Raw genomic sequence first — 25,632 nt, forward strand, 5'->3', positions numbered from 1 at the left:
TGGCCCCAGGGACCTGCAGTGAGGGCATCCTCCTGCAGCTCCCCCTCACCCCAAACCTCCAGCTGCTGCTCTTGGGCTCTTGGCTTTACAGAGTAAAACTCTCTGAGAAGGGAACACGGACAGGAGGGGGGATTGGGGAGTGTGAGGAGCCTGTCAGGATTTTGGCAGCACCTGGGTAAAACACCTGATAAAGCACCATAGGCTTGAGCATCCACGAGGGTTTCCACTGCTCCCACACTGCATCCATCACTGCATTTCATTCAGGATTTTCCCAAGCTGCTTAACAGGAATGACCTGTTCTCAGCTGGGAGGGAAGGTAAATAAAATAAAAAGCATAAATAGACAGTGAGCACTGAGACACTTGGGAGGGAAGCAGGGTGATGATTTTACATTTTCATCTGAAAAGAAGAAGGAAAAAACAAAATAACACAGGCCAGGCTGCTCTGCTCCCTTGTGCCCTGTGAGACCTGGGAAAAGCAAAGTCATGAGAGATGTTGGTGCTTTGTGGCTGGAAACATGAACTGGTTGGGATTTTCCAGGGGTGAGTATTTTCTCCTGGGGGCAACCAGGTCTAGTGGAAAGTGTCCCTGCCCATGGCAGGGGGGTGGAACTGGAAGATCTTTAAGGTCCTTTCCAACCCAAACCCTTCTAAAATCCTATGCTTTTATGAACTATCAAATATGACTCACTTTTACCAATATTCTCAGCTTTGTCCTAAAGCTGTATTTTTTCCAGCAGTGCCTCCAGCCAGCAGCAGCAAAGGTGGGGGAAGCTGCTGGGCCAGGCTTTATTTCTAGGCCAGGCTTTATTCCCTGGATGCTTCTCCCATGCAGGATGGGAAACACTTTAACCCTTCTGGAGCTCCAGGGATTGAATTTCCTTCCAAAACCTGAAGATTGAGCAAAAGACCTGCTTGAAGAAATACCTGCAGGCCAGCTGAGGTGGTGGCCTGGTTGAAAATCACTTGTAGGTAAAAACCAAAGTTTCTCCAGGGCTTGGCACTGGCTCCTGAGCTGCTTCCCCCTCTGTCCTCCCTGCAGGGGAATGGCTGGGGATGGGTCAATGTTTAACCAAGCTGGGAAGGACATCTGTGGGAGCTGGCAGGGAGCTGCCTGGGCTCTGGGTGGCTCACAGAGATCCCTCTCCATGCCCAGGGAGGATGGTGCCTGAGGGGTTTTCCTGCTCCTCTCCAAGCCCTGGCTCTGCAGGATGGGCCTGAGCTCCTCCAGGGCGCAGCCCAGGGTGACCAGGGTGGCCCCAGTGCCCAGCCAGGGGGATGTGGCTGCTGTGGGTGCCCTGCAGGGGCTGCCCAGAGAGCCAGGCCAGCCCTCAGCCTGGGCAAAGCCCATCTTCCAGCTGGAACTGCCTCCTCTGCGGGAGACCTGGTACGGGAGAGCCTCGGCAGGTGAGGGGGCACTGCTGGGACATTGTCACCTGGGCTCTGGGTTTGCTGCCTGCACTGGGGAGGGTGCAGGGGGCAGCTGTCCTGCCTCAGCAGCTTTGTGCCATTTTTGCCATTTCCAGGGTGAAAAAAATGCTAATCGCCTGTTTTTAAAATTTTAAAAGTTTAAGAGTAATAAAATAGTTATAAAAATAGTAATATGGTTAGAGTAATCATAATTTGGACAATTTGGATTAGGACAATATGAGACAATAAGAACAAAGAGTTATGGACAGTCTGGGTATCTTTTCTGGGCAAAATAAGCCCGAAAAAGGACCCACATTAACAGAGGATTAACCCTTAAAAACAACAGCCTGTTGTATATTCATACACCTCATCCATGATGCATAAATTCCATTCAAACACAGGATTCTGTCTGGTCAGTGTCAGCTTCTTCCTCTGAATCCTGATGGCATCTTCAGGGCTGAGCAAGGCAGGAAGAAGTTCATTTCTTTGGATAATGGAGCAATAAATTCTCTTTTTCTGAAAGATTTAGGTGTCCTGTGGCTGCTATCTCACTGTGAGTCCTTTCTTTAGAAAAAAATGTATCTTACATAGCACAGCTTCCATTTTAACCTTATGTTATAACCTAAAACTATATTTAACACACAACTTAAAGAAATTATTACAGCATCACTTTCTAACATAACACATCTAATATTCATGTCAATATTTGCCAAAAGCCAATCATAAAATAGGCATTTTTCACACCAGGGTGTTTCAGCTTTGAGAAAACTTATTTTTCCCCTTCCACTGTTTTGGAAAGTGTCTCAGTCAGCAGAGCCCAGCTCCTTGCTCTCATCAGGCACCCCCTGGGAAGAGCCCAGCATCCCCCTGGCACCCACCTGTGACCCCATCCCAGCCCTGTCCTGCTCTCCTGCCCCTGCTGGGCACAGCTCTGCCCTAACCAGAATCAGATCCTGGCCAGGGAGAACTCAGCCCTGGATCAGTGACAGATTTCCAGGAGCAGAGGAAGGCAGACAGCCTGGCTGGCTGTGCTTCCCTACAAGCAGCCTCTAAACCCCATCCACTCCCAAATCCTTCCCAGAGCTCTGCATCCATCTGGAAGAGGAGGTGCAGCCCTCCACAACGAGCTGGATGCTGACAATTGCTTCCCACAGCTCTCAGGGGAGTGTGGGGAGAAACATCCATGAAAACCAGGGTGGGGGAGGAAGGGCGAGGCAGAGGGAGGAGGATCTGCACCCCCAGCACCCCCTCCCTGCTTCTCCACTCCCAAAAATCAATTTCTAACCCACACCAAGAGGTGTTAAGCACTGCTGCTTCACCAGAGGCTGGATATTTCCTCCTGGATCGTTCATCAGGTGGCATCAGGAAGCAGGGAAAGCAAATAAACCTCTGGAGTGATAGCAGTGACATTCCCAGAACTGAGGTTTTGGGGAGAATACAAATCAGAGCTTGCTGTAGAAAAGCAGGTTTTATGTGCTCCACGAGAGCAAGAACAACCAAATGTTCCTGTTCTGGAAAATTGTCACTGGGCATTTAACAAATGCTTGTTATAAAAAGTGTATTTTATAAAAAAATTAATAAATGCAATCTTCCATTACTTTCTATTTTCAGAAACAAGATGAGTATGCTCAGGAGGACTTGAGTGAAGTATTAACTCGAGCTGCTGTCTAAATAAGCAAAGCCTCCCAGAGAATAGGTTTTATTTGGTTTATGAGGGTTCAGCTTGACTTATTTTAAATCCAGATTCCCCCAGAGGGGAGGATCTGCTGCTGCTCAAGTGCAAGGGTGAAAAAGAGGAGAACAGGAGCCACAAGGATGCCTTGAGCTGGGGTTTGGTGATCTGGGGACAGCCAGCCCCCAGCCCCAGCTCTGTATCTGCAGAGGATAAGGACAAATGTCCTACAGGCCCCTTTGCATGGATAGGATGGGAGGGAAAAACTCAAAACAACCCCAAACACAAACCATCAAAGCTCATAAGGGAGAAATAACTTCCTCAAAGCCCTACCCTTCACCTGGACAAGCTTCTCCCAAGTCACAGCCACCTCCCTGTGTCTTGTCCCTGCTCCCATCTCTGTGGGACACCTCCTTCCCTTTTCCTGTCCCCTCAGAAATTCCCTGTGCACCCACTGCCTGCAGACAGAGGCAATAACCCCCTTTTTCTCTAACAAGCTGCTATTCCACCACGTGTTCCCTGCAGGTGAGGTTTGTCTCCAGAGGAGCCTCCTGTGCTGGAAATTTTCCTCTCAGGCTCCCATTCCTGCATGTGTGGAGCAGCCAGAGCTTCACTCCGTGGTTAAACATTGCCAGGGCTCTGCAAAACATTTACCTGGTGGAGGAGTCACCACCTCCCAGATCCCAGCACCCTCACAGGAGGAAGAAATTCCTCCCTCTGGGGGTGGTGGGGCGCTGGCACAGGGTGCCCAGAGAAGCTATGGCTGCTCCTGGATCCCTGGAAGTGCCCAGGTGTTCCAAGGATGGGGCTTGGAGCCACCTGGGACAGTGGAAAGTGACCCTGCCCACGGCAGGGGGTGAGGAAAAAAAAGATCTTTAGAGTCACTTCCAACCCAAACCATTCCATGGTTCTGTGATTGTCTTCTCTCTCTTCCCCAAGAGCCCAGCCTGGGGATCTTCCATGAGGTTCAAGGAAGTTCTCCATAAACTGACCTCCAAAATACTGCTTTTCTTGTTAAATATGACTAAAATTTGATTAAATTTGGCATCAGCTGTAATGTTCTTCCTGCACTTTATCCCCAGCTCTCCTGCCCTGTCACCTCCTCAGGAGCTGCTCAGCCACACCCCTCGGAGCTCCAGGTGTAAAATGTCATTTGAATGCAGCAGGAGGGTCTGCTGGGGTGGAAAGGTGGGATAAGCAGATAAACTGCTGTGTGAAAGAAACACTTGCTGCACATGCAAGTATTTATTTGTGCAAGAAGAGAACAAAAGGGGCAGTGGTGTCCAGCTGAGAGCACCAGCACAGAACAGCCCCGAGCCCAGATCCTGCCCAGGTCTCAGAGCAAGCTCTGCCCTAATAACTAACAGGGATCACTGGGGTGTGAGATGTTCTTTGGGCTGAGGTCAGGGTCTGGGAGTGCACCCAGCCCTTTCACTGCTGCTGCTGCTGCTGCTGCAGCCCAGCTCTGCCACCTCTGGCAGTAAATCAGCAGAGGTATTGCTCAGTCCCACCAAAAACACAACAATAATCAGGGGCTGAGCAGCAGGAAAAGACCCAAACTGCTGCCTGGGCCTGACTTCCACAGGGCAGGCAGCAGAGATCAGGGTTGCTTGGCCAGCTGATGGTTACAGGGCATGGGATGAGAAGAATCCCTTGCCCACCCAAATCCCAGGGGCTGGGAGGTGCCACAGGAGACACAGGGATGGCGATGGTCATGGTTAGAAGCATGAGTGGCTGCAGAGGGAAGCTGGAGAGGTGTTTGTTAGAGATCACAGGCACACCCACTTAACTCCTATAGAATATTCCAAGTGTTACTGGAATACACAGCCAGGGGCTTCAGTGGGACCTCCACCCAAAACACAGGGCACAAAGCTATTGCTGAGTGCACCTGATCACCCCAAAGTAACTTCATCCATTTCTTTAACCCTGAAGGGCCCCTCTCTTGGAACACCTTGCCAGGACAGGATGGCACCAGCATCATCAAGCAGCACCCACCTCGGAGGCCTCAGGTAAGGCAAATTGAAATTTGGGTCTCCTCAAGCCAGGTCTCACAAGCTCTTGGAGATCTATTTCACACCCAAGGTAGCTCAGCTACCTTAGAAGGCATAAAACCAGCAGGATGGCTTCTGTGGGAGTGTTGGAAACAAAAAGGTTTTACTAAAAGGCAAAATAACAAAACTCTTTACAGAGAAAAACCCAGCCAGGTGCAAGAGGTCCTCCTGCCCCTGGTAAAACACCTCACAAAAGTGATTGGTTTCTTTGTTCTCTTCTTTTTCTAGTAAATTGCTCAGGTGGGATCTTTTGGCTCCTGTCCTGTTGGCTATCCTTAAGTTTGAGGTGAAGTCCCCCAGGTCCTGTGAGGTGTCTTTTTTGCTGAGGAGAGAAACTTTTGGGCTTTTTTCTCTTTTAAGGAGACAAAGGACAGTTTTGTCACTCCATCAACAGGGGGGACATTCCTACATTGAGTGTGGAGCTCCCTGGGAGCTGCTCTGATGGACCTCTCCCCGTGGGCTTTTTGGGGACAGGGACATGTGTCACAGCACCATGGGGGGAAGAAAATACCCTACAGGACATACCCTACAGCAAATAATAGCCTCCACCAAAGGGCTACCCTGACATAACTAAAGCTCAGAAACATCCTCAAATCTTTATTTCTCTCCCCTGTACTTTGTGGTGATTGTGAGGGTTCCCAGGATGAGGTGAGAGATGAGAATTTGACTCCATGTTCTCAGAAGGCTTATATTATATTATATTATATTATATTATATTATATTATATTATATTATATTATATTATATTATATTATATTATATTATATTATATTATATTATATTATATTATATTATATTATATTATATTATATTTCTAAAACTATACTAAAGAAAGAGAAGGGATACATCAGAAGACTTCACAAGAATGACAATGAAAGCTGGTGACTGACTCCTCAGAGTCCAACCCAGCTGATGGTGATTGGTCATTAATTACAAACAATTCACATGGAACCAATCAAAGAAGCACCTGTTGATAAACAATTTCCAGACCACATTCCCAATCAATCAGATAATTATTGTTTTCATTCTTTTCTGAAGCTTCTCACCTTCCCAGAAGAAGAAATCCTGGCAAAAGATTTTTTCAGAAAATATCATGGTGAGAGCACTTGTCACTGGTGAGGCCACAGCTCAAATCCAGTGTTCATTCATGGGCATTTCTTCCTAATATCCAGCCTGAATCCAGTTGGAGCCTGGTCTAGTGAAAGGGCTCCCTGCTCATGACAGGGGTTGGTCCTTAAAGTCCCTCCCAACCCAAAAAATTCAAGTTTCCATGATCCTGTGAACAGTAAACCCACTGGAGCAAGGATCCTTTGCTGGAGACCACCTTGCTGTGATTATGATCTTTTAAATATAATAAAGAACAGAAGAGCCACCAAATAGGGTCACTTAAACCTGTTCCCCCAGGGCTGTGGCTCTGGGTGACACTGGTGGCTTCAGGGCTCAGAGATGGCCACCAGCTGTGGAATAACTTGTCCCTGGGTCTGGTGGGATGCTGCAACAGTGGCATCTGAACTGAGCCCACCTGCACCCTGAAAACTGGGAGAAACCCCAATAGCTTGTTTTTAAAATTTTAGAAGTTTAAAAGTTTAATAGTAATAAAATGGTTATTAAAATAGTAATATGATTAGAGTAATCATAATTTGGACAAGTTGGATTAGGACAATATGAGACAATAAAAACAAAGAGTTAGGGACAGTCTGGGTATCTTTTCTGGGCGAAATAAGCCTGAAAAAGGACCCACGTTAACAGAGGATTAACCCTTAAAAGCAACAGCCTGTTGCATATTCATACATCTCATCCATGATGCATAAATTCCATTCAAACACAGGATTCTGTCTGGTCAGTGTCAGCTTCTTCCTCTGGATCCTCACAGCATCTTCAGGGCTGAGCAAGGTGGGAAGAAGTTCATTTCTTCTGATAATGGGGCAAGAAACTCTCTTTCTCTGAAAGATTTAGGTGTCCTGTGACTTCCTCACTGCAAGTCCTTTCTTTAAAAAAGTATCCTACATAGCACAGTTTCTATTTTAACCTTATGTTATAACCTAAACCTGTATTTAACACACTACTTAAGAGAATTAACACAGCATCACTTTCTAACACAACACATCTAATATTCATTTTAATATTTGCCAAAAGGCAATCATAAAATACGCTTTTTTCACAAAAACTCTCATATGGAACCACAGTTTCCTTCAGAAACCTCTGACCAGCATGGAATTTTTAATGACTGATTTAATTTCCATCCACTGTGTGTTATTAAGACACTCACTGTTAGCACTTACCTCAGGACACAGACTCTGCCAATCCTACCCTGTTCTGCTGCTGCTGCTCTTTGGGAGTGTCCCCAGCTCCAGGAAAAGCCTTTTCCCTGGGGGAACACTCTCAAAGGCAGAGGAGCAGGAGGACGTGGCCTTCTCAAGGACTTGGAGGATCTTGGTCAGAGAATCTCTGCAGACAAAAATCTGTCATGTTCACAAAAACTAAAGGGAAAAGTCAATTTTACAGCCTGGGACAGAGTTTAACCCGTTTTGGTTTTTTTTTTGGCTTGCCCAGCAGGGCAGGGTGATGGGCTGGGGGAGGATTTCTGCCTCCAGCCAGCCCTGCTGGTGGCCTCGGTGCCTTCCTGGGGTGATGCCAGCCTGGAGCACGGCTTGTGGTGGCACATGCTGCCATCTAGTGCCACCTTCAGCTTCATATTTGGCTTTGTGGGGTTTTTTGATGCTAAGATGTGCACTAGGCTGTCACTGTCATATTCTCTGAAAAATTCCTTCGCCAGGATTCCTTCTCCTGGCAAGCTGAGAAGCCTCAGAGAAGAATGAAGACAATAATTATCTGATTTCTTCTCCTGTGTTTTGCTCTTTGGAATGTGGTTGGAGATTGTTTATCCAACAGGTGAATGTTTGATTGGTTCCATGTGAATTGTTTTTACCTAATGACCAATCACCATCAGCTGTGTTGGACTCTGAGGAGTCAGTCACAAGTTTTTATTCTCATTCTTGGTAACTTTCTGTCTGTATCCTTTCTGTGTTCTTTAGTATTGTTTTAGTATAGCATTCTAATATGGAATGGAATGGAATGGAATGGAATAGAATATATAATCCTTCTAAGAACATGGAGTCAGACTCATCTCTTCACCTCGTCCTGGGGACCCTGCAAATGCCACACTTGGCACTGGGGACTAGTGGGGAATTGTCCCTTTAGCTGACACTGATTTTTCCCTCCTGCATTTTTACAAGGATCCTAAATGACAGCTCAGGATTCAGCAGCAGTTCAGTGCAGACATGGCCCTGTTGAGTCTTAACTTTTTTTGGTGAGGGTTGGGATTAAATGTGCGAGATGGTATTTTTTGTTTGGATTTAGATGTTTATTAGTTTTTATTTATATTATATCATCTTATAAGTTGTGAGTTTTATAGTGTTTTATTTTAGTAAATTAAAAAAATTGAGTTGTATCTTTTTTATAATGTTTTTAAGGATAAATTGTTTAATTAAGAAATGACACTTAAATTATTTTTATTTTTAACTTAATACCTCAGTATTTGTGGTTTGTAATGTAGACTTTTAAATTTAATTTTATAATATTACTTACACTTATGAAGAAGGTGAAGAAGAAGGATTAGTTTTTGCTATAAAATTTTTATCTTAATATATATTTTAAATAATATGTTTTCAAATAGAAATATGAAATAGCAAATATAATGTAATAATAATGAATTATATAATAAATTTATTATAAAATATCAAATAATGGATAAAATTTTTAACAAATATTTTAATATCTATTTTAAAACTTTAAACTCTAAGTTCTCTACTATTTGATATTATATACTTTTATTTAAATTATATACTCATAATCTTAGTTCTATTATTTAATTTTGGGAGCCTTCTCTACATCCTCAGGTCAAATGCAGTGTTCCTTTGGGGCTCAGTGCCTGTCAGCACAGAAAATCTAAATTTCTCAGTAACCTGGGTTCCAGCATGTCCCCATTTATTGGCCACTTGTTCACAATCAAGGAGTCAATGGTGCCCCAAATAAAACACAAGTCAGGTGTTACAAAGTCCTTTATGATGTCCCCTTTAATTTTTATTGAGCTGTACTGAGCTCCCCTCCTGGAAGGGAACTCCAGGTGGAATCACCACCCCTGGGAGTGTTCCAAAATCCTGTGGATGTGGCACTTGGGGACATGGCTTAGTGCTGGACCTGGCAGTGCTGGGATAATGGTTGGGCTTGGTGGTCTGAGGGGTCCTTTCCAACCTGGTGATTCCATGGATTCCAAGCCAGCACCACCTCAGAGCTTGGCATGATTTAAGGAGGCTCCTTAGGATAAAATCCAGGCTCAGAGCAGCCTGTAGAGCAAGGCTCTGCCTGCTTTCACCAGCCACCAGCAAAGGAACTTTGTACCATGCATGGTTCTGCAGAGAGAAGTCTTATTTAGGCCAATAAGAGGCCTTATTTGGGCTGGACAGAAGGACAGAAGGTGCTCCAGGTCTCCTCTAATTGGGATCTGCCCTCTGATGACCTGAGAGGATTCTCAAGATTTAATTAGACACATTCAGCTTTGCCATGAAGCAATCTGAGCTGTGGTTTGGCTTCACTCTGGGCTTGGATGGAGCTTTGGGTGCTGTTGGGGCTCAAAGAGAAATACCTGCAGGGATGGATTACTGTCAAACTGGGGCTTTGCTGCCTGTGCTGAAATGCGAAGGATTTCCCCAGTTTTGCCACTCCTGAGGGACCAAATGATGCTCATGCCCCTGAGATGCCAAACTCCTTCCTGTATCCCAGGCAGCTGGGCCAGAATTAGAGCTGGAAGAACATCAAGGCAGTTTCATATCCTGTTTTATGATCCTGTGGAATGAGCAATGCTAAATATTATAAATACTGGACTTGCAGAGGCTTGAACCTGCCATCCCTCCACAAGCAATCACTCCTGCCAAGCCCTGGAGTCAGCCAGGCGTGGCTGCAAGCCCAAAGCCAAAGGTAAGTGCATGAGTTTGTGCCCTTCCCCAAGCCATTCCTGGCTGCAGGCTCCTTTCCCTCCCCCTTGGGGCACCCTGAAGGGCAGAAGTTGGTGTTTAACCACTGGCTGTGCCACTGTCCCTGGCTGAGCCCAGGACACTGAGCTGGAACGCTGGCCCGTGAGTGAGAGGATCCAAAATAAGGAGAAAGCTGCCTGATCTCCAGCACGACAGTTCCCTGGATGAGATGGACCTGCTGAGCCAGGATATTGAATATTTTAGAGGCTGAAAGTATGAGAGGCACGTTTTTTAATGACTTTCTTGAGCACCCATCACCTGCAGTTGGTGGGGAGAGGGAGAGACCTCCTTGTTCTCCCTGACAGGAATTTGGAGCCAGGTGGGGCTCAGGCTCTGCTCCCGGAAAACAAGAGATGACCTTGTGCCAGGAGAGGTTTAGATTGGATTTTAGGGAAAATTCCTTCACTGAAAGCATTGTCAGGCATTAGAACAGGCTGCCTAGAGAAATGGTGGAGTCCCCATCCCTGGAGGGATTTCAAAGCCACGTGGATGTGGCACTTGGGGACATGGCTCAGGGGTGGCCTTGGCAGAGCTGGGGGGACAGTTGGACTCCATGATCCTAGATACCTTTTCCAACCTTAACAATTCCATAAGTCTGATTTAGAGGCTGCAAACACTGTGTGCCACAAACAGCCCCTGCAGCCCCAAACATGCAAATGCCATTCTTCCATTTGGACCATGAGATTATCTTGGAGAGCCAACTCAAGGCAGTAACACCTGGGGGGGGCAGAAGCACGAATGCATTGTTTTAATGAAGTTTTTCCCCCTCTGGCCCCTGAGCTGTGGGATAAATTGCAAGCACAGTGAAAATCTGAGCTGAATTCCTGCAAGCTGGCAACACTGGGAGATGCTGGCTGCCTTTATCTGGGAGTGCCTGGGGGGTCTGTGAGCTGGTGGCTCTTCCTTTCTCTTTCAGAAAGTGCAGGTGTATTTATTTGCATCTTTAAATACCTTGTAGGTGCTGGAGAAGAGGGGGCAAAGCCTGAATCCCCTCCCTGGCAGGAGGCAGCACCTGCACAAGCTTCAGATGCTGGACTTGACCCGCAAGCGACGAGAGGTAACGCCAAGGCGGATTTGGGGAGGGGATGGGGGTGTCTCTCCCACGGACCAGGAGGCTTCAGACCTCTTGCTGGGAAGGTGAAAGGAAGCTTTCCCTGGGTCTTAGGCAGAGGGTTGGTGGGGAGCATCCCCAGGGCCCCTGTGATCAGCAATGACCTGTGATTTTTCCAACGCTTTGCCCTCATTTGGCTGTGACTCACAGCGAAACCACAAATCCCTGTCCCAGTCATGTCCTGTCATGTACCCAGTCTGGCAAATTCCATTTGCTTGGGTTAAAGCACTCGGCTGTGCAATTATTCCCAGGGCCAACCCCCTAACGCTGCGCCACGCCGAGCTATTAAAGCACATTAAAACACATTCGCACCTCTGCTGCTCCTGTTGACAACTCATTTGCAAACCCAGGCGGAGCTGAAGAGGAATCTCCACAGGGAGGCGAAAATCAATAAGCAAAACATCAAGGAATTCAGCCCCAAGGATGTCCTTGACAGTCCCCAGAGAGGTGACAGCACCAGAAGCCCGGACCCCATCCCTGCTGGGCACCATCAGCGTTTTCCTGAAGACAGCCCTGGTGAGTAATTTTCCAAGGCGATGTAAAACTCACCAGCCCTCCTTAATGTTCTCTGAGAAGTTTCCCCGTGGAAGATTATTCCACTGCTCCACCTCCTGCAGTGATGAGAAGCAGGTTCAGGGGGAAAAGGCTGTGTTTGCAGGACAAAGCATTGGAATTGTTATAAATAAGAAGCTTGACTAGGCCAATATTCAAGCAGCAATCAATTTATTAATTAATATGGTAAAGTATGAGCAACACAGTGCTGGGTACCGTGGGGGAAGTTTTCCCTCACACTGCACACCGATAGCTGGGGCTTACAGGTATTTATAGGGGAACCCATAGGCTTTCTCAGCAGTTTCTATTCCCAATTTTTATGTCACAGTTGTATACACTATTGTGATTTAGTTTTTCTCAGGATGTATCCTAGCTGGTGGTCCAGTGAAAGAAGGAAGGAGTATTTCATCTGGTGAAGTCCAGTTTCCAGATGTGGGTTCACCTTTTGATTGCAAGGACTATAAATCTCATAACAGTGATGTCCAGCTTCCCTTGGTTGAACCTATTAATCCTTGAGTTGATGTCCATCTTCCTTTCTCAAGCTGCTTTTCACTGTTTTGTTAAGTCATGAGATAAGCAGGTTTCCTTTCTATACATTCCAAAGCTGTAGTTTCAAAAGATCCTTACTGCAAGCAATATTCCAAAAATTCCAAATATTCCAAAAATATTCCAGTTATTATTGCAGAACTCTTAAAGGCTTCACTACAAGCAGAAAATTATTGTCAAAAAGCAACATCTTAAAACTTTAATTCAAATGCTCCTAAATCAATTTAAGACTTATAAAGGTTAATTGCAAACAAAGGAAAGGTTCAAAGGCCTTCCTCCATGCTTTATTCTTCTCAGTCTTTATTAGAATTCCTCTTTATAACTGTCCCATGGTTGGTTTCCACACATATCACAATCACAAATACCCACGTTGCCTGTCTGTACCTGACACGAAACACAGCTCTGTATTTCACAGAATGCTTCAGAGAGCTCTCGGGGGTAAATGTGACACTCCCTGAGGCTGATCACTTTTTGGGTTTAGGGGTTTTTTTCCCCACTGTCCCTAAGGAAATGGATCTCAGCCACCTCTTCCTCCTGAGCTGCCCAAGGCAGGAGCCCCGTCCTGCTCTGCCTGCATGTGACAACCTTTGGCACAGGCTGGGAATGTTCCACCGAGGCTGAAAGTGCTAAAATCAGTGAAAAACTCACCTGAGGCTGAACTTCCACCAGGAGGAAGGGCAACAAACCTGGCTTCCCATTCCCCTGTGGTTCTCCACCTCAGCTCTGTTCCCCTGGGGGATAAATCCATATTGCCAGACTCTGTAATTCACCAAACACAGCACTGAGTGTGTCACACCTCCCCCTGCCCCAGACGCGGGGTCTGCTCCTACAGGGAGCTCTCAGGATTTTCCTTAGGTGCCTCCAGCTGTCCACAGCCATTCCCAGCTCAGCTCCAGCTGACTGAGCAGCACTGCAAACCCATGATATTTTATTTTTTTTCTCTTCCCTAGGAAGCACGTGGGCTGGAGGACTCTGCAGGGCTGAATCCTCTCCAGACAGGAGGGGGAAGGTTGACCTGTGGTTCTGCAGGGAGCCACGGAGCAAGGATCTGTTCTGGGACTCCTCCAGCACAGGCTCAGAGGAGTGGGAAGAGAGGGAAGAGAGGATTCACCACAAACCCACGCTCGTGAGGACCAAGACAGAGAGAATTTCCCTCTTTGATGACTTCTTTGACAGGGATTTCTAGTGGCATGTGCCAAAGAAACCCCCCCAGCTCTGGAGGGGCTGGATCCCCCCAGATGGACGGGCGGAGGATGGAGGCAGTGAGTGTGGAGGAGTGAGGGGAAGATAGGAAAAGGCAGATATTTCTAGTTAAAAAATACAAATTTGAGCTAAAGGGGACATTGCAGTTAAGTTCTGTACCTGTCCCAGATGCCATCCTTGTTCTAGACCACAGTCCCCTGGCTTCTCAACCAGGGATGTAATTGTGGCTTCTGAAAGCATTTTATCATAGAATGGTTTGCATTGGAAGGGACCTTAAATATCATCTAATTCCAACTCTGTAAGTGTTGGAAGTGGAATATCTGTGAGTATGGGCCAGTGGGAAGGACATCTGGAAATGAGGAGCTCACTGATGAGGGGTGAACAAAAACCCTCTGGGTTGTGTGGCTAAATCAAAATATCTGGGCAAGAAAGCCTTGGATGGAGCAGCAGTGAAATGGGGGTGGAGAGAGGAGGAGGGGGCTGGGGAAAGTTCTGGGTTAACCTCAAATATCAAATTTCAACTGAAATGAAATGTTTCTCTTGCCTTTGAGTTACTCAATCCTCCTGGTTAAATTGGGGTTAACCTTTCCTAAACCACAAACCCCAGTTCAAAATGCAATGTAAAATGATTCATTTAGAATGCCTTTAAATTACATTTTTTTTCACATTTCTAAAATTCCTCTTTCACTTTTGTGGCTTTTGGTGGATTTTTTTTTTTTTCTTTTCAGTTTGTGGGGGTTTTTTTGTTTGTTGTTTTTGGTTTTTTGGGTTTTTTATTATTTCCTCTCCTCCCTGTCCTGCACACAGAAATACACGCACTTGCTTCAGAACTAACCTCCAGATTTATATATAATCTGAAAAATCTGGCTTTGGTTCACTTTTTTTCCCTGTCCAGGGTTCAGTGCTGGGGAGTGACTGATGGAAATGGAGAAATCTCCATCTTTTTCCTGCAGACACTCTCCCAGGGATGCTGATCAAGGCTGCAGCAACTCCTAGGGATTTTAACAAGCTGCCCTGTTGCAATCTGACATTTCCAACCACATTGAAAAATAGGGTTCTATGAAGGTGTCTGATCTATCAAAAATGCTCTTGCAGTTTCCATCTCACATAAACAGAATTTTTTTATTATATGATCTCATTTTCCTTACAAAAAAATAATTTGTTACCTGAGAGGGAACTTCACTCAATTCTCTGTATCCCATCTGGTTGTCCCTGGAGGTCCAGAAAGGCCACCAAGTTTGTGGCTTCACAGCACTTATATAAAAGGAGATTTCAGTTAAATATCAGTTATTTTAACGTGGCAAACTGGATAGGAAGAGGACTGGTGAAACACAAGGGAGGGGGAGATTTCCCCAGCAGCCCTGGGGGGCAGACAGCTCTGATTGCCAGCACCAGCCTTGCCTCTGTTGGCAGCTGCAGAGCTGACCACGGGCACTGACTCTTCCTGGTGCCTCCTGCTTGTCTCCCTCCCTTCCCACCTGGTCTTTTTGGAACTACCAGGGGGACAAAACATCTTCAGATCAGCTCCTTGCTGCAGGGCAGGGCTCCAGGTGTAGCAAATATCATTACCATTGTAGCCTCTCTCCGGCGGCCGCGGGGCTGTGCGGGAGCCCGGCTGGGTGCCCCCGGCCCGGCCGAAGATGGCCACACGCAGTGCCACTCCCGGATCCCCTCCGGTAACCTGGGCAGTGGGTACCGTCTGCTGCGTGCATGGTGCAGGCGGGATCTCGGCTACGAGGTACCGAAGCAAAGGAAGGAGGAGGGACGCCTGTATAAGTACCAAGGATCTTTCAATCTCCTTTCCCCGCGGGTTCCGGGACAGGCGACAAAAGGGATCCGAAAGGGGGGCGCTGATAAAGGGAGTGGGTGTGATGGGAGGAGACACAAAGCTTACCAATAGCAAGGACCCAGGGAGGAGCGTGGGTTACAGGTAAGCCACTGAGGATCACACAGGGGAGGGAAAAAACCCCAGGGGCAAATCATACATCAAATTAAGGAATGACTGACACAGAGAATTCTCGAGATAAGGGGGGTGGTCACCATGACAGGCAGGGGAGGGGGCAGCTCCCATAGGGAGAAACCATTGTGAGGGAAGTACATGGGGGGGGAACCGAGGACCGAACCATTATTGAATTACAAAAGGAATAACCCATTCTAAAAACACACAATGCCACATACCATCACAGCACTTTCAGCTGGAAATCCGATCCTCTCATTGTTCAAGCCAGAAGAACAAGATCGGAGTCAGTTCTGGGTTCCCCAGGACCAGCAGAGCTCGGGACAGGTGAGGCTTGTCCTGCATCCCTGTGCCAAACCTGTGCTCCCTCCCACAAAGCTGCTGTGGTGTGTCCGCACTGCACCCTGAGATTCCTGATTTCCACAGCCAGGAAAAGAGCAGGAGACACATTTTTACACTTATTTAAGGGAATGAGACACCCGTGGCTGACTCACTTTCACCAGTATTTATCTTTATTGAAAATCTCAGGCAGAGCAGGAGCTGGAAATCACAGAGCCCTAAATCAAGCTGGAGCCTCCAGCCAGGCTGCCCAGGACTGAGCTGCTGTGTCCTGATTTCACCTGTTTCTGACATCCCTAAATGGATGGCCCATTACAGAATGTCTGCCTGCTCCGTGGGGAAAGCTGCACTTTGGAGAAAGCCCACACACCATGTGGGATTCCACCACAAAAACACAAAAACAAACCCCAGCACAGGGAAGGAAGAAGAAGAGGAATCATTTTAATGAGAAGGAGCTGCTCATGGCTAATGAGTCCATGTCTACAGTCTGTGTGTTTTAAAATGCCCCAAGAACTTTGCTGATGAACACAGTCAGTCTGTGTGAGCTGGAAATGCCCTGAGAGCTTCAGAACTCAGTGTTGAGGGTGTGCTGAAAAGGTCAATGATTTAATGGGCTGGAACAATTAATCTGGCACTTGTCTATACACCTGTTCTCTTAATGATGTGACACATCGTCCTTCTGTGTTCCCATCTGTCAACAATTAAGCTATAATTGGTGGAAATGCCATTTATCTCAGATAGAGCTGATTTGTTTTCCAATAATGGTGTTGCCAGCCTTGGGGAAGAGTGCTGCCCACGGAGAAGTGTCTGTGGACCACTCCATCCATTTCAGAGCCTGTGCAGAGAGGCTCTCTGAGCATTAATTTATCAATGTGCAGTGTGCAAAATCTGCTCTTACAGAAGGGATAAAATCAGCAAAGCTGCTCCCATCGCAGGGGGAATGGCTTCCCACTGGCAGAGGGCAGGGGGAGATGGGATTTGGGAAGAATTCCTGACTCTGAAGGTGGGGAGGCCCTGGCACAGGGTGCCCAGAGAAGCTGTGGCTGCCCCTGGATCCCTGGAAGTGTCCAAGGCCAGGCTGGATGGGGCTTGGAGCAGCCTGGGATAGTAGAAGATGTCCCTGTCCATGGCAGGGGTGGAACTGGATGAGCTTTAGGGTCCCTTCCAACCCAAACCATTCTGTGAGCCTGTGAAATATTTCTGGGGCTCAAAACTGTTTGACTGTGCTGTTCTTGATTGTATCAATTGATCACAACCTGTGGAGAGGCAGGTGGCATCTCATCCTCTGCTCATGTTTTCTGACATCCTTCCAGACACTGGAAATGAAAACATTTTCTTTGTGACTAAAGGTGAAACACAGACCTTTCTACAAACTGCAGAAGATGGGGGGGGGGGGGGGGGGAACCCCCAACCAAGCTCCCACAATGTGTGTTCTGCAACTCAGCCATGGAGATTTTAGGGAGAGGCTTTCAGCCCCCACTTCCAAATGCTGGAATCACCTGAAGGCTGAGCCAGTCCAGGCAGCTCTGGAGGGGACACAGTTGGCACTCACCATGTCTGAGCACACTCAGCTCCAACCCCAGTGACACCCACAGGAACCAGAGACGGTGTCCAGCAGAGCCTCTCACCCCCTGTGCCTCCCCAGGCTGAAAATTTGCTTTTGTGGCTGTCCCACACTACCCAAAGCTTTAAGGCAAGGCTGGACCCTTCCTACAGCTTAGAGGAGTCTCCACACAGGAGCTGTGCTGGAGCACCTGCTCAGCCCAGATCCAGCACCTTCAGAGAATTCAGATTATCATTTTTCACCAAAACAGCAAAGAATGGAGATTTTAACACTTAATGATGTGGGGATGGATAGCAGCAAATGGTACAGCCCCTACAGGAGATGTAGGTCAGATCCCTGTCCCAAAGGACATTGGATGTCCCCAGGGAAATTGTTATAGGATGTTTTTGTCAAACGTGGCCAGAGCAAGCTAAGTTCTTTCAGCTCAGGATTAGCTGAACTGGTTTTGCTGAAATGTGAAATCAAAGTGATAATGCTCAGCCTGAAGTCAGCACCAGCCTGGCAAAATCATTAGCAATTAAATGTACAATTTATAAGAGGAAATGTCAATGAACTGCACTTCTGTATTTAAAAAAGGAGCCAGGGTTGCTGTAACACCTCTGTTACTGTTCTTGAGGAAAATAAAATTAATTACACTTAGCAAAGAGAGGTGTTAGGTAAATAAAGCTGAACAAAGCCAGACTGTAACTGGATCTCACTGACTAGTCTGGATTAATGGGATTTTCTAAGCTCCCTGGGCTCAGTCCCACCTGGTGCTCAGAGCACTTGACCTGCTCAGGAATGTCTGAGTCTCCTGCATCACATCACATCCCCCTTCCCCGGTGCACACAGGCATTCCAAAGCAGGGAACACCCCACCATCTGAGCCACTGGGATCCATCAGCAGCCCTGTTAAAGCCTCCCTGGAAGATGTGTGACAGGCTGGGATTGCTGCAATCTGCTTACACAAAGCTGCACAGAAAAGCCCCCGGGAGCAGCGACTTGAGCAGCTCCTTTTCAGGCTGTACACCAAGATTAAAGCTTTAGCACCAGCTTGAAAAAATACCCAGCTTGGCAGGTTTTTGTTTGCCAAACCAGGTGCCCTCAGACTGCTCTGCCACAGCCCAGCCCCAGAGCTGCTGCTTTCCCTCAGTCACAGCCCCCAGCTTCCTTTAAATAATTCCTGAAAAAGGTCAAGCGATGGCACAAGGGTCCTCTGGTGAATTAAGAGGAAGGAGGCAGCTCCTGTTTGTCTCTGAGCCTCTTTACCTGCTCTGTTCCTGATCTGAGCTGGCTCTCCCTGGCAGCAGCTGCTGCAGGATCTCTGTCCCAGTGGGAACACAATCCACAGGGCTGCCCACAGAACCCTACTGCTCTTGAAAGAGGCAGGAAAAATATATTTATTTCTTGCTTAGTACAAGGGTTGGAGCTTTTTGCCACCTACTGACACGTTGTGGGAACAGCTCAGCCAGAGAATTCCTGCAGGAAGGCTCAGTCCTGCCCTGGCTCTGGCACCCAGTCCGTTGGGAAAGCAAAGCAACCCCGACAATGGGGAGAAAATTATGCACCTGACTCCACTGAGATCAGAAGGCTAATTAATTACTTGATTAAACGATATTATTCTATACTGTATTACACTGAATCTGCCAAGCACTCAGCTCCACCCAACTGCCCAGAATCTTGTGACTGCCAGCCACACACCTGGAGTAAGTTGGTCAGTGAATCAAAACACTCACACCAGAACCCAATTAACAACTCCCTCCAGGTAAACCACCCTCCAGGGTGCATTCCACTTGTGAACAACAAGAGCAACAGCAATTGAGATGAGAATTGTTCTTCCTTTCTCTGAGGTTCAGAGAATGTGAATCCCAGGAATATCCGTGGGAAGTTGTGCCTTGCTTTTCTCTGTGAGGAGAAACGTGGCCACCCCAGTCCTGGCTGAGAGGGACATGAGAATAAAGCCAGGAGTGAACAGGGCACTTGGTGAGAGCAACACTTGTCCCACAGAATCCTTCAACATCCTGGCCTGGAAGGGACTCTCAAACATCATCAAATTCAACTCCTGTCCCTGCACAGACCCCCCCAGCAATCCCCCCCTGAGCCAGGGAGCACTGTCCAAACCCTCCAGGAGCTCTGGCAGCCTCGGGGCTGTGCCCATTCCCTGGGCAGCCTGGGCAGTGCCCAGCACCCTCTGGGGGAAGAACTTTTTCCTAATATCCAACCTGACCCCCACTGACACAGCTGCAAGTCCTTAGGCCCAATATTTGATTTGTCCTAGCCGTAATTCCCTCTTTTCTCAGCCTCTGAGCACCTCATTTCATCATTCCAGAGGAGAGGAACATGTGAGAAATCATTTTCCTGCTGGCAAAACCAAGCCTTGCTTTCTTCCCCTTCTATCTTGCCTCAGTTCATTTATTTTTTCCCCCTTTCTCTCCGCCTAAATTCCCTTTCTGACCAGGTTGGATGGGGCTTGGAGCAACCTGGTTTGGTGGGAGGTGTCCCTGCCTGTGGAATTGAAATTAAAGATGATTTTAAGGTCCCTTCCAAGCCAAACCATTCTGGGATTCTGTGGCATGGGCCTTTACAAAGTGTCCCCACAGGAGATCTCTGTGCCAGTCCAGGGGAGCTGTAAATCTGGGCATCCCCCACCTGCCCAGAGCTTCTCCCACCTTTTGCTCCCTACTTTTGTTCACTCCCATCAATGCTGATTCTCCCCCTCAGGGATGGGGCAGAGCAAACCCTGCTGTGCTCCTGATCCAGCCCCAAATTTCCCTGATTTCCCCAAATTTCCCTGTTCCTCCTGACTCACAGCTGATACCCACCCTGGCATTAACTGCTGGTCCATGCAGCTGTGATTTAACACCCAAAATTATCCATTTTACTCCATTAAAATATTAAATTACCACTGTTCTGTGAGAAAAGTGACAAAAAGGAGCAGTTTTGCAGTCACCCCTCGCAGATACACATTTCTAATTAAACACTGAGGACCAAGCAGTTGTCTCTCACTGGTGGCCCCTTGTCCCCAGCTCCAAACAGCACCCAAACCACCCAGCACAGCTTTGGACTTCCACAAATTCAGGCTGAGCTTAAAAACCAGGCATTACTCCTACTTAACACACAAACCACCTCCTTCAGTTTAGCCAAGTTGACCTAAAAATGCAGATTTTTGCCACACAAAGATGCCTTTCAGAGCTGCTGGAGCTGATTTTTTTTTTTTTTTTTCAGTGCTCAGGAAAAAGCTTCTGAAGCTTCATTTGGCTCCATTGCACTAGACAGGGGCTGTGAGGCCATGGCTGCTGCCCTGGGGTGGGGATTGATAAAATAAGACACTTAATTCTTAATTTTCTTAATTTTTCTTAATTTTTCTTAATTTTCAAAATGTGTCTGTAGGTCTTTGCAAAATGTATTTTCGAAAATTCTGCTTTTCCCTAAGAATCTCCCACTCTTATAAAAACCAAATAAACAGAAAGGCACTGAGGTTAGGAACAGGGGTTTTGGTTTGGGATTTTTCTCTGGTTTTCATTTATTGAAATCCCCACTTTTCAGCCACAACGAGTTACTGCTGCTATTTTTGAAAAGATGATTTGTAACAATGACCTGGCAAGATATTACTGGAAGTCATCACAAAAATGTGGCAGAAAATGCTGAAGCTAAAGCAGGAAAAAAGGAAAAAAAAAAAAAAAAAAAAGAGAGAGAAGGCCTCTCTGCAGCAACTTTTGCTTTCAACTTTTATTTCAATTTTCCCTACTATGCTCCTAATAAACCTCCCCTGGTGCAACTTGAGGTGATTTCCTCTTGTCCTGTCACTTGTTCCTGGGAGAAGGAACCAGCCTGGCTAAGCCCCATTTAAATCCAGGGGTGGCTTTAGGCAAAAATCATCCATCTCCTGGAGAAAGAGTGGTGAGGAGTTAAAGTCCTGGTCCTGCTGGTGCTGGAGTCTTGCACAGCCAGATGGGACAAAAATTGGGGTTTTTGGGGCTGGAGTCAGTGCCAGCTTTGCCTCAGCAGCCCATGGTCACTGCTCTGGCTTATTTTCCCAGCTCTGCTCTGTGTTCTTCTGTCACATTCACATTCTCTGGGAAAAAATCTCTTCACCCAGAGTTTTTCTCCTGGGAAGCTGAGAAGCCTCAGAGAAAAAGGAAAACAATTCTTATCTCATTTGCTTCTCCTGTGTTGTGTTCCCATGTGGAATGTGTTTGGAGATTGTTCACCCACAGGTGATTGTTCCATTGCATTCTGCTGGGAGTTGTTTTCACTCTTTGGCCAATCAGGGCTAAGCTGGGTCAGGACTCTGGAAGGAGTCACAAATTTTCATTATTATCTTTTTAGCCTTCTGTAAGTATCCTTTCTGTATTCTTTAGTACAGTTTAGTATTCTTTAATATAATCTAGTATTATAAATAATAAATTAGCCTTCTGAGAACATGGATCCAGATCCATCATTCCTCCCTTCATCAGGGCACCCTGCAAATACAATACTCTTCCTTTCTTCCATCCCATGGCAAGAGCCACTGACTGAGATCCCAATCTTTGGTGTTTAAAACTTGAGGTTTTCCCCCCTCTCAGCTGACAGGAAAAATCCAGGAGTGAATCCACAGCTGGGCTAAAGCACCTTCCAGAACCTAAAGAGGCCCCAGAAGAGTTAGAGGGGGACAATTGACAAGGGGAAATGGCTTTAAATTGACATAGGGCAGGGTTAGATGGGATATTAGTTGGGAATTCTTCCCTGGGAGGGTGGGCAGGCCCTGGAACAGGGTGCCCAGAGAGGCTGTGGCTGCCCCTGGATCCCTGGAATCTTCTCCTACGTGGGAACACAGATATTAAATTTCACATTATACAAGGTTAACCCTATCTTTTTCCTCTTTGGATGCAACACACTGAAGAGTTTTCTGATCCAGGTGTTTAAATGACAGGAGTCCAGTCTTCATCTGTGTAAGAAGGAAAAAAATAATTACAAAACATTAAAAAGATTTAAAAAACCCCAACAAAAATACCGAAAAACATCTGAGTTGGAATTAGGCAGCTGCAGAGAGGGAAAAGGCTTTTTTTTTTCCCCTCAGCAAGGAAAGTCATGTAAGTGGTTATGCTGTGGAAATAGTTAAAATGAGTGAGTTCTTACCTCTTCATTTCCCAGCTCTTGAGTACTCAGATTCTGTACCTGCTGTTCTAGTTCAGCACAATGAGACCTGGCTTTGTGCTCATACCAGGAACTGGAGAGGGGCACTGAGATCTGGAGCAGGGAGTGAAACCACTGCCCTTAGCCCAGATGTGTCCAGCTTCAGCAAAATCACCTGCCTGGGGCCAGCCTGCCTGTCTGGGGCTGAGTGAGGTGACTGGAGCCAGGCTGGGAGAGCTGGGGTGGCTCACCTGGAGAGGAGAAGGCTCCAGGGAGAGCTCAGAGCCCCTGGCAGGGCCTGGAGGGGCTCCAGGAGAGCTGGAGAGGGACTGGGGACAAGGGATGGAGGGACAGACACAGGGAATGGCTTCAAGAGGGCAGGAATGGATGGGAGATTGGGAAGAATTCCTGACTCTGAAGGTGGTGAGGCCCTGGCATAGGGTGCCCAGAGAAGTATGGCTGCCCCTGGACCCCTGGAAGTGCCCAAGGCCAGGCTGGAAAGGGCTTGGAACAACATGGGACAGTGGAAGATGTCCCTGCCCATGGCAGGGGGTTGGAATGGGATGATCTTTAATGTCCCTTCCACTGTTACAGAAGCCTTTTTGAGCAAGGTCTAATGAGCTCTCCGGGGTCTATAACACACGCAAGATAGCCCAGCCACCCTTGGAGACCTAAAAATCAGCAGGATGGCTTCTGTTGCAGTGTTGGAAACAAAAAGGTTTAATAAAAGACAAAATAACAAACAAAGAAAAGCCGAGTTAAGGCCAGGAGGTCCTTGCCCCTGGCAAAACACCTCACAAAAGTGATTAGTTTCTATGTTCTCTTCTTTTTCTAGTCAATTGATCAGGTGGGGCTTTTTGGCTTCTGTCCAATTGGCTGTCCTCAAGTTTGAGGTGAAGTCCCCCAGGTCCTATGAGGTGGCTTTTTCACCTAATCAAGAAGAGAAATTTCTGGGCTTCTTTCCTTTTTGAGGGGCCAAAGCAGAGTTTTGTCACTCCATCAGCAAGGAGCGCACTCCTACACCTCCCAGCCCAAACAATCCTGTGATCCTTCGGTGGCTGGTGGTCACCGAGGGCTGCTTTGGAAAGTGTGGCTCTTCTGCAAGGAAGGTTTCACAAAATCTGTGAGGACATCATAAAATTTGGCTCAGTGTCCCAAAGCACTTCCCATCAGACAGGAGAGAAATAATGAAATGCTTTTAGGGCAGCGTTTTCCCTGAAGTCACCTCCCTTCCGTGTCAGATTTTGCCAGCCATAAGCAGAATCCCTGATGGAGCAGAGTGATGAGTCAGGTGTAAAACGGAGCTTTCCCCTCGGGGCTCCCTGTCCTGCAGGGCTGCCTGCAGCCCCCCCAGCCCCATGGCTATCACCTTCCATCCCCTCCCTGCTGCCTGCTCTGGGGGCCAGGTGTAACAGGATTCAGCGGTGCTGATTGCGCTGATTAACACGCAAATCACGCCCCGAGCCTGGATGCTTCCTGCAATTCATCATCCTCTTGGCACCCTTCAAAGAGCCCGAGAAAGATGATTTAAAAAAAAAAAAAAAAAAAAGACAAAGAAAGACCTCAGGCAGAAAAACAAAGCAAACAACCGTCCCCAAATGTGAGAGCAACATCAGCTCAGGTTTTCTGCAGGTGGTTTTTCTCACCACCACCTTCCCACTGCTAGGAGAAGGAAGGTGTTACTTTGGTGACCAAATAAAGGCACACCAAGCCCCTGACCTTGAGGAAATGTCCCTACTTTCAGAGGACAGGCAGTAACCCAACACCTGGAGGAGCAGCGCATTGCCCACACAATTAAAGGCTGTTAACATGAAACCCAGCCTTTCATCCCAGACACAGATCTGGGGTTAAATGTGCTGGGAGATGGGGAGAGCAGAGCCTGCTCTGAGAGAACAGCCTGGGGTCTCTTCCCATCCCCTGAGGGGACCTTATCAGCCCTGAGCAGGTCCCTACCCTGCCACACCTCCTGTTGCAGTGAAACCTTTCCCAAAGGTTTATGGATTGTAGCCCCTTGGTCCTTTACAGCAAATGAACAATGTTTTGTCAGAGAAGTTCATGGATTGGGGTTCAGTTCCAGGATGAAGCTGATGAGGTAATGCTGTGGCCATGGTGAAGGCTCTGAGGGATCCCTGGGTATCCATCTCCCTGAAGTCCTTTAGAGTGGACAGAGGTGGCTCAGAGGGATGCAGCCCACACCTCCAGCCACCAGAAAAAAAGGATTTTGCACAAATTTTCAGTTTGTTCCCCTCTCAGTTCCTGGCCAGAAACAGACAATAACCCCAAAAGCTTTCGAAGGACATAGAAAGCTTAACTGAAAGAAAACAACTGAGTTTCCAAATGGAAAAGCAGGATTTATCATTTCAGGTTTCCCAGGTAAAGCTTCAGCTTGTTTACCAAATGGATTTGGGAGATGTGATTAATTCCCTGCTCTTAAACATAAGAACATTTATCTGCCTGCTTACAGCATCCCAGGGGAGGCTCAGCTCTCTGAGGGCATCATAAAATGCTGCTGAGCACCCCTGGAGCAGGAGACCCTTCCCTGGCCACATGCATGGCTGGGGTGATGCCTGGAAGGGCTACCTGGAACAGAGGCTGGGCAGAGTTAAAGGAATAAAGGAGGAATAAAGGAATAAATAAATTTATTAAAAGGGCTTCAAAGGATTCACCTTGGGCAGTACAAGAGCCCAACCATGGTTCTACCCAAGATGGACCCCAAGTCACGAGTTTTTGCACTTTTATAACTTTTGGTACATTTCCATATTGGGGTTAATTGTCCAATTCCACCTCCAGATGATGCAGTCCCATCCTCAATTGGTCTCCTCAATTCCCTGTTGTTTGCACTTTTTGGAGCTGAAGCTGCACCAGTGTCCTTGGTTCTGGGGCTGGAAAAGGATTGTTTTGTCTCACTAAACTATGAGGAGAACTTGCTAACAATTTGGTTCAGAGTTATGCACTAAGGCAGTAAAGAATCTGGAAAATATGAAAGCTAAAACTTAAGGCATCAGGGGTTTGGTGGGCACAGAAGTTGGGAGCAGCTTCTGGAGAAGTCCCTCTGCTTTCCTGCTCCTCTGGGAGAGCCCTCACTGCCACACCAGCCTGGAGG

The 25,632-nt window shown here is 47.2% G+C and overlaps 1 protein-coding gene across 1 annotated transcript; it reads left to right on the forward strand.

The window, feature by feature from the left end:
• The first annotated feature begins 1,109 nt into the window (after positions 1-1,109).
• CCDC198 (coiled-coil domain containing 198) lies at positions 1,110-15,263 on the forward strand. The gene is made up of 6 exons (XM_059848199.1): positions 1,110-1,405; positions 5,013-5,089; positions 10,022-10,108; positions 11,123-11,221; positions 11,626-11,791; positions 13,324-15,263. The coding sequence occupies exons 1-6, from the start codon at positions 1,210-1,212 to the stop codon at positions 13,557-13,559; spliced, it is 861 nt and encodes a 286-aa protein (XP_059704182.1). The 5' UTR covers positions 1,110-1,209; the 3' UTR covers positions 13,560-15,263.
• Positions 15,264-25,632: the final 10,369 nt, after the last annotated feature.

This window comes from Haemorhous mexicanus, chromosome 6 (genome assembly GCF_027477595.1).
Source record: "Haemorhous mexicanus isolate bHaeMex1 chromosome 6, bHaeMex1.pri, whole genome shotgun sequence".
NCBI lineage: Eukaryota > Metazoa > Chordata > Aves > Passeriformes > Fringillidae > Haemorhous > Haemorhous mexicanus.

Bases quoted from the DNA above. Each gene is read 5' to 3' on its own strand.
- CCDC198 (XM_059848199.1), top strand. From the start codon at position 1,210: ATGGGCCTGAGCTCCTCCAGGGCGCAGCCCAGGGTGACCAGGGTGGCC. The intron at 1,406-5,012 runs GTGAGGGGGCAC...TTAACCCTGAAG, and splicing joins GTACGGGAGAGCCTCGGCAG to GGCCCCTCTCTTGGAACACC. The intron at 11,792-13,323 runs GTGAGTAATTTT...TCTCTTCCCTAG, and splicing joins TTTTCCTGAAGACAGCCCTG to GAAGCACGTGGGCTGGAGGA.